At 48.7% G+C, this 10996-nt stretch overlaps 1 protein-coding gene across 3 annotated transcripts in view; it reads left to right on the forward strand.

The window, feature by feature from the left end:
- The window catches only part of KDM5B (lysine demethylase 5B), a 69802-nt gene extending 61157 nt beyond the window's left edge, over positions 1 to 8645 (forward strand). For all 3 annotated transcript variants that reach the window (XM_086861979.1, XM_086861978.1, XM_086861980.1), the window contains 6 exons: positions 418 to 576; positions 2309 to 2794; positions 4673 to 4784; positions 6065 to 6219; positions 6903 to 7229; positions 7771 to 8645. In XM_086861979.1, the coding sequence (XP_086718105.1) occupies positions 418 to 576; positions 2309 to 2794; positions 4673 to 4784; positions 6065 to 6219; positions 6903 to 7229; positions 7771 to 7908 (1377 nt within the window). In that variant the 3' untranslated portion in view covers positions 7909 to 8645. The remainder of the gene's footprint in view (positions 1 to 417; positions 577 to 2308; positions 2795 to 4672; positions 4785 to 6064; positions 6220 to 6902; positions 7230 to 7770) is intronic.
- The last annotated feature ends 2351 nt before the right edge of the window (positions 8646 to 10996 follow it).

Consider the following 10996-nt stretch of genomic DNA (forward strand, 5'->3'; position numbering starts at 1 on the left):
CTGGAGCTGTGGCTGTGTCACTCCTGCAGTCCTTGAGCAATGTACACTCTGCCCAGCACTGAGGCCCTCTGAGCCCCCTCCTGTCAGGAGACAGGAATGTAGGGCAGCTCCTGGAATCTCTGCTCTTTCCCAGGGTTTGCAGCTTCAGTCCCATGGAGGCTCTTGGGCATGTTGGCTCTCTCTCTCCCCCAGTAGTCTGGGTGAAATACAGGGTTTTTTTGGGTCTGGCTGTTTTACAAAGCTGAAGTTCCAGCTTTTCAGCTCTCCTTACCTTCCAGATAACCTCATCCTAATCCCTCAGATCTTTGACAGAATAACTGCAGGAACCCTCGTTCTCACCAGTTACCTGTGGCTGCATCCTGGCAGGAAGGTGCATAAGGAACAGTGCAGGTGTAACACTGCTGTTGTGTTCTTCAGGTGTTGTGTCCCTGGTGTGACATTGGGATGCTCAGTCTGAAGAGGAAGCAGAAGAAGCTGAAGGAGCCAGTGCCAAGTGGCAAGAAGAAAAGCACTAAGCTGGAGACACTGAGTGACCTGGAGCGGGCGCTCTCCGAAAGCAAGGACACTGCGTCTGCGGTATGTGATCACATCTTTCCTAACTGGAATTTCTTCTGAATTCCTTGAATCCTGTTTGCCTCCCATGCAGGAGTGTGGCAGAGTGCTGCTCTGCAGGATTTCTGGGTCTGCACTTTTCTGCGTTTGCTTCAGACTTCCCAAAATTGCTTTTGATGGAAACAACGTGTGTGGCTTTGTGCATTAAGCAGCCTCACAGTTTGCTAGGCAGTGCCTGTAGCCAAGCAAAGCACAGGAAAACAAAAAATGGAGACCTGTTTTCTCCTACCATACCTAAACCTTATTAAAAATGGGATAGGGTTTGCCCACGTCTGATCCTTTCAAAGAGCACAGTAACCAGCACCACTTGCAATTCAAACAAACTCTCTAAATAATTAAAGAAAGCCTCATGTGTTATGGAGTCACTGAAACACTGCACTGGGTGGAGCAGACTCAGTTGCTGGTGGGGAAGAGCTTCATTCCAGCAGACCTAGTGCAGAGCCTCCACCTGGGCCAGGTAATGATGTCCTGTGGCTAATGAGATGCAGGATGGGCTCTTTGGGTGGGGCTTGAATGTAATTTATTGTGGGTCATTTAAGTTTTAACTTATGGCAACTACTTGAAACTTGTACTTCCAGTGCTTTGGTGTTGGCCTCTCTTGTCTGAACCCCAGGGCTGGAGCAGTGTCCCTGTTGAGTCCCTGTTGTGGTGCTGTGGGGACAGGCTGGGCCCCAGGCCACACTCAGCCCACTGTGACTCCAGCACCCCTGGCTAAGGAGACCCAGGGCACTGCCAGGGGCTGCAGCCAGGAAAGGGAAGTCATTCAGTGTGGCAGGGTTTGCTTCTGCCAAGGGGAACCAGAACCTTCCCACACTCCCAACCCAGCTCAGCACCTGTGTGCACATTGGAATGTGCTGTGCCCCAGTCCCGTGTCTACCCAGGATGGACACAGCTGTCCCATTTTTCCAGAGCTGATTTTAGTCCAGCAATTATGCTTGAAAGCCATAGTGTGAGAAATAACCACTTTGTATATATTTATAAACCCTTCTCAGTAAGTTTATATACATTATAAAATGCATAGAATTAATTAGTTGCAGCTGGTTTGAACAGCCTTTATGGAACTGAAATACATTGCTGTCTTTATAGGAGCTAGTGCTAAAGATTCCAGAAAAAAGGATCATGAGCATCTGCAGAGGGTAAACTGCACATCCAGGGTACACCTGAACTTCACCTGCTCTTCACCATCCCCAGAGCAAGTTTATAGGTCAGGGCATGGCCCTGAGCACTGGGCAGTGTGTACAAAGTGAGGGTCAGAGGTACATTTGCATTTGTGAAAACTGCCCAGGAAGCTTTTCTGAGAATCCAGAGTCAGACTGTTCAGAGACACATTCCCAGAGCAGTGTCTGCAATCCAAACTTGCACTGCTTTGGGATTTGTGCTGCTTAAAGGCAGACCACGTTTTTGTAGTACAAAACACAAAAGCTTGGAACAGAGAAGGGTTTTGGAACTATGTTTTTACAAAGGGTTAAGGTTTTTCTCTCAGGGCCTCATGAGAAAATGGAAGGGAATTGAAGTCACACCACTGCACATCCCCACTGCTGCCCCTCCAGTCCCGTTTGCTGCCCCACTGCACATCCCCATCCTTGCTTCATTCATGCCCTGGAGACTGGTGTGTCTGAAGGGTGACGGAGCAAGGGCACCCTGTTTGTTAGAAGCATTGTTCCCTTGGAGATGCCATCCTTTGACTCCCTTTCAGATGGCCACGCTGGGAGAAGCCCGGCTGAGGGAGATGGAGGCGCTGCGTGCCCTGCGAGCAGCCAACGAGGTGAAGGTGCTGTCGGGCGAGGAGGACGCCGAGCTCAAGGTGTGTCTGTGCCAGAAGGAACCCACTGCTTCCATGATCCAGTGTGAGCTCTGCAGGGGCTTCTTCCACACCGGCTGTGTCCCGGTGCCCGGCGCCGCACCGGGGCCGCGCGTCTGGCTGTGCCCGCACTGCCACCGCTCCAAGAAGCCGCCTCTGGAGAAGATCCTGCCGCTGCTGGCGTCCCTGCAGCGCATCCGTGTCCGGCTGCCCGAGGGGGATGCCCTGCGCTACATGATCGAGAGAACTGTGAACTGGCAGCACAGAGCACAACAAATGTTGTATTCAGGGAATCTAAAACGCATCCAGGACAAAGTTGGCTCAGGATTACTGTACAGCAGGTGGCAAGGCCCAGCGGGCCAGCTGCCAGAGACAAACAAGGTGAGGCTGGGCCGGGGCACTGGGAGATGGGGTCAGCAAGGGCAGGGGGTGATGCTGCTCTGGGTTTGGGTCTGCTGTTGCTCCCTACAAATCCTGACAAGGCAGAGGGTTTGTTCCTGCTTTACAGCTGTCAGGAGCTGGGTCCTGCTGTGCCCCTCAGCCAGGATGTGCGTGTGCCCCAGCAGCAGCTTCGTGTTCCCTTCTGCTGGAGTCCAGGACCTATTCCTCCCAAAGAGCCTGTTTTTCCCTCTCCTCTTCCAGCTCCTGTGTTCTGCTGTGACAACAGTAATGACAGAGCTGCTGAGTTATTGTTTCTGGAGTGCTCACTATTCAGCTGGTCTTTATATTCTACTTCTACAAGTATTCAAATAGAGTTTTAAGTGTCGAGAATTACTGACAGAGGCACAAACTGTCCTGTGCTTTACCAGCTTGGCTCTCAGACAAGGTTGTTTTCAACAAAGGGTCTTCATCCTTTGCTGCCTCTCCTCACTTCCCCTAGACCTCCCAAGCTGAATATTCTGCTCATATTGCTGGGTTTAGCTACAGCAGCTGTTTCAGGTGGGGTAGTGAGGGAGTTTGTCTTTTTTCAGTGAAGATCTTTCAGCAAAAAGCACACATAAAGAAGGAAAGAAAATATTTTTCCTGAGATAACAAATGCAGAAAAAATATCAGAAATCAAAGCTCTGTGCTGTATAAAGAATATTAAACACCCCAAAATGGAATGTTGCTTTTACATTTTGAAATACCTTAGTTTTGCTAGTCCAGTTACAGTTAGGCTGTGTTTCTGTTTTTGCACTCACTTATGTTAAAACATAAAACATGCCTGACATGTTTTATATACATATACACAAGAGTGTAATAGCTGCTTCTCATTCATCCAGCTATGCCCATGGCTTGTGGACCAAATTTTTCAAGCAGGCAAGTCAAGATACAGAATTTAAAATATATTTAGGTATCTTTAGGTATTTAAGATAATTTTTCTGGTCATTTAGGTCTGAAAGTATCATTTTACCAGATCAGCTAGTGTAGCTGTAAAGAACTGCCCAAGATTTTGGAAATGGAAGTTGATGTTTCAGCCAGAAATTGAAACAGTGAGTTTAATTTTATTTGCATGATGGTATTAGCTCAGCGTGGAACTGTGAGGTTCCTCCCACCTGAGCAGTGTAACCATTTTTGAGAGGACTGGACCTTAAGTCAGTAAAGATTCCAAATCAGGGTGTTTGTGGCTGAGCTAGTCCAGGTTCTTGCATTGTTCTACATTTCCCAAATCAGAGGTCCCTGGCAAGCTCAGTGGAAGGGCTCCTGGCCAGGTGCCTCTGCCTGGGTCTCTCTGAGCCAGGCCCCCAGTGCACCTTGGCACAGGTGTCAGCTGAAACTTCAGTTTCCATGGATTTTAGGTGTTTTTCTGGTGAATCCAGTGTCTCACCAAGGCTGACCTGTCCTGTCCTGGTTCTGTTTTCCCTGTCATCTGGGCTAATTCAGCACTCACTTCCCCCACAAGAAGCTCTTCCAGTAACCAGTTGAGTTGGGCTGCTTTGACACTGGCCAAAGTGAGGAATGTGGGTGAGTTTGAAAAATTCCCTTGAGAGCAGCAATGGGAATTGATTAGAGCCACATTCTGCAAGGGGCCCAGGCACTTGGGTTAGTGAGGCAGAGGGAGTTGTGGAAGGTTCCTGGTGAGATGCCCCTGGCACTGACAGGAGGTGCAGGGTTTGCTGTTGGTGTGTCCCTGCCTGGGCAGGGCTGCAGTCTGCAGGACCATGGCAGTGAGACACAAGATTTCAATAGCTGTGAGAGAAACAAGTGTTGATCCTATCAGCAGTTATTTTGCATTTCAAGCTCCACCTTTATTGAAACTGTCTGTGTTTCATTTTCCAGGTGTCCCAGACAATTGGAGCAATGTCATTTTCCATGCCTCATGACTGGGATAACAGAACTGTGTATTTGCATTCTCCATTCTCTACAGGACAGCACTGCATCCCACTTCATGGTTTGTAATCTTCACTTGGGTTTGGGGGATTTCCCCTGCCACTTCTTTTTTTCTCTCCTGTGTTTGGTGGGGCAAGGAGGGTGTCCTGGTCACCAAGAGGTGGCTGAGCAAGCCTGTGACTACATAGGTGGTTGTTTCTCCATCTCCTCAGCAAGTTTGGAGCTCAGTGTCCAGCTTTGGCAGAGGAGTGCATTGCTCAAGAACAGAAATTTCCCATGTGTAATGAAAAGGTGTGGCAAAATGGGTTGAGGAATCAGGAGAGCTGGCCTCTTCCCACAAGAGCAGCTGCCCTGGGCTGGGCCCCAGCCGAGCTGCAGAAGGGGGAGGGAAAAGGGAAGGGCCACTGGAAGTGTAGGAGGCAGATGGGAACAGCAGGGATGTGGTGCTGGAATCTGTGGGATATTTAATGCACAGGACATGAGTCCATGTGAGCACAACTGTCCAGCTGTCAGAGACTGAAGCTGCCCCAGCCCCCGTGGGGTCACTCAGCACAGGCTCTGGACCATCCTCACCTCAGACATGGTGGGTTGGACTAACAGACAAGCTGAGAATTGCATCATTTTATGACTGTGACAGAGATTATTTATCATTTCTTCCTTCCTCATACATAATGCTCCAGGGATACAAGTCTAGACTTACCTTCATGTCTGTGCAGCTCAGTCCATACCAGTGTTAGAGAAGCCAATTCAGTGGAATGTTACAGTTCACATCAAACAAGGCAGTTCTTTGTGTCACCAGGTTTATTTTTCATGTTTGAGTTGTAGTGTATTAATAAGCAGTTATTTATACAAAGATTTTGGCCTCCCCAGCCGGGACTGTTTCAGAGCCCTCCATGAGCTTTGGAGCCAGTAGCATCAGTAGAGCAGGGCCATGTCACCAGGCTCATGCTCTCAGCCTTCCTTCCTCTCCTCTCATGGCTCCCTGTACAGATCTCACTCAGTTTGTTCATATCACCCACTTGTTGGGTGGTGAGGGGATTGGGGTGGCTCCCAAAGCAGGACAATTTGCCAGGAATGATGGCAATGCCTTATCCTTGAACCCGAAGGGAATGGGGACATGGCTGGGTGCTGAGCCACAGTGCAAGAACTTCTGTGCAAGCCTTTATCTTTTCTTTTAACCCTGCTGTTAAAAATGAGCAGTCAAGAGGGAGCAGATAAGAACTAACTCATACACGTTTAAAGTATTTCACCATTTTTTTGTTGTGCTACCAGATTTTTCATTATCTGTGCAGTTCTTGTCACTGAAGAATTCCTGCTGTGTCTCCTTGTCTTTCACACTAGTCATTAGCACTGAGCTGGATGAGCTGATGATGGAAGCCCAGCTGCTGCAGGTTTGTTTGCCCGAGATCCAGGAGCTGTACCAGGCCCTGTTCACGAAGCAGAGCCCTGCCCTGCAGCCGGAGCAGAGGTCACCCAGTGCAGCCACAAGTGAGAAGGCAAGTGTCCAACAGCAGCACTGAGCTGGGGCACCCTGGGGAAGGGCTCTGCCTCAGCCCTTGGGCTTTGCAGGGGTTTGTGTGTGGGGCTTTGCAGGGGTTTGTGTGTGGGGCTGCATTTCCATGAAAACACATTTTCCTTGTGGAAAGGAGTCAAGAAGTCAATAAGAAATTAGTTACAAAATACTGAATACAATTTGTGGCCTAAACATTTTTTAAATTTAGATATGTGTTTGTGGTCAGTCTCTGTACTTTAAATACATCTGTCCTGATTTCATAGAATTGCAGAATCCCAGACTGCTTTGGTTGGGAAGGGACCTTAAAGCTCATTTTCTTGCACCACTTGCTGTGGTCAGGGACACCTTCCACTAGACCAGATTGTTCCCAGTCCCATCTTGGCTTTGAACACTTGACTCTTGCCCTGTGTCAGGGCTTTCCAAGGGAGCTGCTGTGAAAGATTTGGGCTCAGAGGCAGGAAATGAGGATGGTTTTGTCTCTGAGTTCTGTCCCTGGGGCCTGACCCTTCCCTTGGCTCCTCTTTCTCATCTCATGCTACTGAAAATGCAGCACTATCAAACACTTAAACTTGTACTTAAACCTATTCTTAAAATCAGGGTATGGAATAGCAGGATAATGGATGTTAGCTGCACACTTCCAACCTCTCCAAAATGTCTTTCCCATAGAATGAGTGTTGCCGAGGGAAGAAGGATGGGATTAGTTACATGGAGAGAAAGCTGAAGCGGCGTTTTGAGAGAGAGAGCTTCTGTGGTGAGAAGAGAGCGAGAGTAAAAAAGATGAGAACACCCAAAAAGAAGAAACTGAAACTGAGTCATTCAAAGGATGTGTGCAGTAACAAACTGGAGAGAGAGCGGGAGCGGCTCCTGGAGCTGCAGCGCTCCAGCGACAGCCACTTGCTGGCCTCAGACACGTCGTTCTCAGAGCAGGAGGACTCCGAGGATGAGGATGCCATCTGCCCAGCTGTGAACTGCCTCCAGCCCGAGGGGGATGAGGTCAGGAGGGGCACACCTACTGTGGCATCCTGAGTGCTGGGCTGTGGGACAGGGAGCTGCCCTGGGACTGTTTGACTGGAGAAAAGCTGTTCATGAGGAGAGTGGGAGGCCCTGGCTAACCCAGGGCTGGTGTCCTTGCAGCTGGGATGGGCAGGGCCCACTCCACCGGCCCTGGGGCACCCATGTGGCATCAGAACATCTGCATGAGAGGGGGCAGCTGGGGCTGTGCAGATGCTGTGTCCCTGGCTGCTCTTGGGATACAGCTGGGGGTGGGGGCAGTGCCTGGGGCTCTGCTCAGGCCCATCCACTTGGAAATGGAGAAGAGGGACTTTGAGTCTCAGATAGGTGGGAAAGCAATGGGAAGATAAGGGAGGGTGTGCCCTGCCCACAGCCCTGGAGAGCAGGGAGCACAGTGAATATCCAGCACCAGCCAGCTGTGGAACATTTCTCATGTAAATAGACCAGGAGCCCCAGGATGACCCACGAGTGTGGGGGGACTTTGCCTGGCCCTGCTCTGACCCCTGTGTCTGCTCTTCACCAGGTCGACTGGGTCCAGTGTGATGGCAGCTGCAACCAGTGGTTCCACCAGGTGTGTGTGGGCATCTCCCCAGAGATGGCAGAGAAGGAGGATTACATCTGCGCCAGCTGCGCCGGGAAGGACGCCCAGTACCGAAAGTAAAACCCCCATAAACCCTTCAGGACTCGAGTAAAGAAGGTTCCCAGTTTTCCAGTTAAGCCACAGGGGCTGGTTTAAAAACCAGATTGCAAATGGTGCTACTTCTATCCTTATGGGATCATTTTCCAGAACTCAAAACAATTTTTGACACTTTTGTATTTTCCCTTGATCTGTTTGTGGTTGTTGAGGTTTGAGATGCTGACTGTTTGCAGGGGTTTCCACTGATTGGGAAGGCATTTGACATATGCACCTTTATTGTACAGCATTCAGTTACCTCTGGGATTTACTGGCATATTTAATTCAGCTTGGTTTGGGTGCAAAAACAAACAAACAAACAAAAAAAAACCCCTGCACCATGAATTTTCCAATAATCCTCTTTTGAGGAAATCCCTGTTTACTCTGTTAACTCTTTGGAGACTTTAGTTTTTTTCCACTTTGTTTTTCGTAGACTAGGTTTATTTATCTGAGCAATAACTTCTATGTCTGGTTTCAGTGACTGGAATGACAACTGAACAGCGTGTTGCTTCTAGCATTGGTTGATGTACAGACAGCAAATGTTAGATCCTAGTGTCACTGAGGGCCCTGTGATGTAGAAGACAGGAAAAAAAAAAATCTGTAAAGTAATTGCCACAGCTGTATTTTGGCTTTCTCCTTTTTTGGGTAGCTTGTATCAAATGTTGCAGTTTATATTGTGGAATAAACCCCTGGTTATGTTATAAAATTAAATGTTGGTGTTTTTAGAGAGTTTGAAATGCAGTTTTATTTCCCTCTGAATCCACACTGCATCACTGGATTCTCTAAGCCAAGAAATAATCACCTTCCAAAGAAGTAATGCAGAAGCTGGGTGGTTCTGGTCTGTTCAGGTTTGGAAGGAGGAGGGAGGTCAAAATGTAACACCAAAAAGAAAAAAAAACAAACAACTTTTTCAAGATTTTTGCAAAGCTTTTCCAAAGCTGAAATTATTTGCAGGTCGAGTGCATGAAGAATTGAAGGTACAGTTTGGGACTTGGCAGGGGCAGGAATGGGGGGTCTACACAGGACACAAAGGTGTGAAGCAGCTTCTCCTGCCAGCCCTGGCCAAGCTTGCAGCAAAGGAGGGACCTTAACTCATGGCCCAGGCTGGTGTCACAGTGGCTTCTGTGGCCCACAGGGAGCTGGCTCTGCACAGCCAGGCTGGTGGCCACAGCAAGCTCTGCTCTGCCTCTGGCTGGACTCCTGCAGCTGCTTCCACCTGCATTCAGCCCAGAGGTCTGAGGAGCAGGGAGATTTCTGCTTCTCCCAGAGGCTGTTCAGGGCTGGGGCACTGCAGGTGTGGCACAGCTTGGCTGCTCAGGCCCACAGGGCACTTCCCACACGGGGCTGCACCCAAAATCCCTCAGACAGCAAGGACTGCTGCAGAACACAGCTGGAAGTGGCTCCAGGACCTGCCAGAAATGGAACTCCTGGAGCCCAGGGAGATGGGAGGGCTGGAGATGTTTGTCTCAGCAGGGAGAGCGCTCTCCATGACAGCTTGTCCTCACCAGAACCGTGGTGGGCTTGGTGTTCCCTTCACTCACCACCAGGAGGAATTTCCCGGTAAGTTTTTTCCCTACTGGTTTTACTTTTCCCATGGGGAGAAGAGCACAGAATCACTGGGGTAGGGCAGAGCCTTGGGACATCTGTGGCTGATAGTGGCACAGAGGGTCTGTGGGTGGGATCAGAACTGTGCAGGAATTTGGTCCCACAGGGGTTTGGTTAGGTGTTTGTTTTTTTAAACATTAATTTTTGACTGTTAAAAGAACATTCAGCTGGGCCCAAGTGATGTATCTGAAAGTGCTGGGGTGGGGGAGAGCTTTGAGCCCGTGTACATGAGTTTTGTCTGTGCTTCCATGGTATAATTGGTCCTTTTTTTTAAGTACCAAAAGGATGCTTTGAGAAATGTTTTGGTTTTTTTCTTTTTTTTTTTGCTTGGAAGAGTCTTTGTGCAATGCTGAGATAACAGTCTGAGCTGGGGAAAAACACTGCTCTGTAATAACTTCCTTTCAGAGGGGACAGACAGACAAACTGGAGCTGGAGCTGGAAATGGAGCTGGCACAGAGTCTGATACAGCTGAATCATTACAGATCTTCCTCTGTGTCCCCTTTATTTATTTTTTTTTCCATTGAAGAAATGGCTGTTTATCAAAAAAGTGCCAGAGGAAATGGGATGCAGTTAAGTTCATCATGGTGATTCCATACAGGAACAGCCATTGTCAGTTTGGGGACTTGGGGGGTCAGAGGAGACTTCTGGGGTCCCAACAGCAGCATTTATTATCAGGATTATTGGCTGATATTGGAGTGCAAATTTTTGGAAATGATTACATTGTTACTTGAAATTTTTCAAGAAATGGAAACCTGAGTCCTTGGGAGACCTGTGCCTGCAGCCCAGACTGCTGAAGGATCCGTGTCTTATTTCCTGCTGGAGCTGTGACCCCTGCACAGTGGCTGGAGGCTGGAAGAGGTGACAGTGTCTGCAGTGCCACAGACTCTGCCCTTGGGTTTCATCCCCATGTGGGTGCTCAGACTTGAGGAAATTGGGGTTTGACTTCTGTTAAACAAAACAAGAGAAATTTGTTCAGTTTGGGGTGGGCTCTGCACATTCCTCATCCTCAGGGAGGGTGACAAGGGCAGAACATGCTCAGAGTCTGGCAGGATGAGCTGCCCCTTTCACTCCTCCTTTTGTGCATCCCAGATTTCCAAAGGCTTAAAACAGAACAGGAAAAAGGTCTCTCTCACCTCATTCTCTTGCTTTTTAAAATTTTAGTTATTTTTATAATGTAGCAACCAAGTACATCAAACCTCCCTGGATTGCTCACATCCTAATTATTTAATAAGAATAGTTTATGGCTTCTACATAAGTTTAATCATAAAATGGGACAAAAATGAAATTAAGTAACCCTACCTGTGCTTTTCAGGCTGAAAATTGTGGTTCAAAGCCTGCCTGTACTGTGTGCCAAGACTCTGAGATTGTACCTGTTGTGCCACCTTTAGTCTGTGGGATGTACCCTGTGTTGTGTCGTACCCCAGGAGCATCAGGACAGCCCAGTGTGGTCACACAGCACCAAAAACTCACC

The sequence above is a fragment of the Cyanistes caeruleus genome, chromosome 24 (assembly GCF_971803275.1).
Source record: "Cyanistes caeruleus chromosome 24, bCyaCae1.hap1.1, whole genome shotgun sequence".
Classification (NCBI taxonomy): Eukaryota; Metazoa; Chordata; class Aves; order Passeriformes; family Paridae; genus Cyanistes; species Cyanistes caeruleus.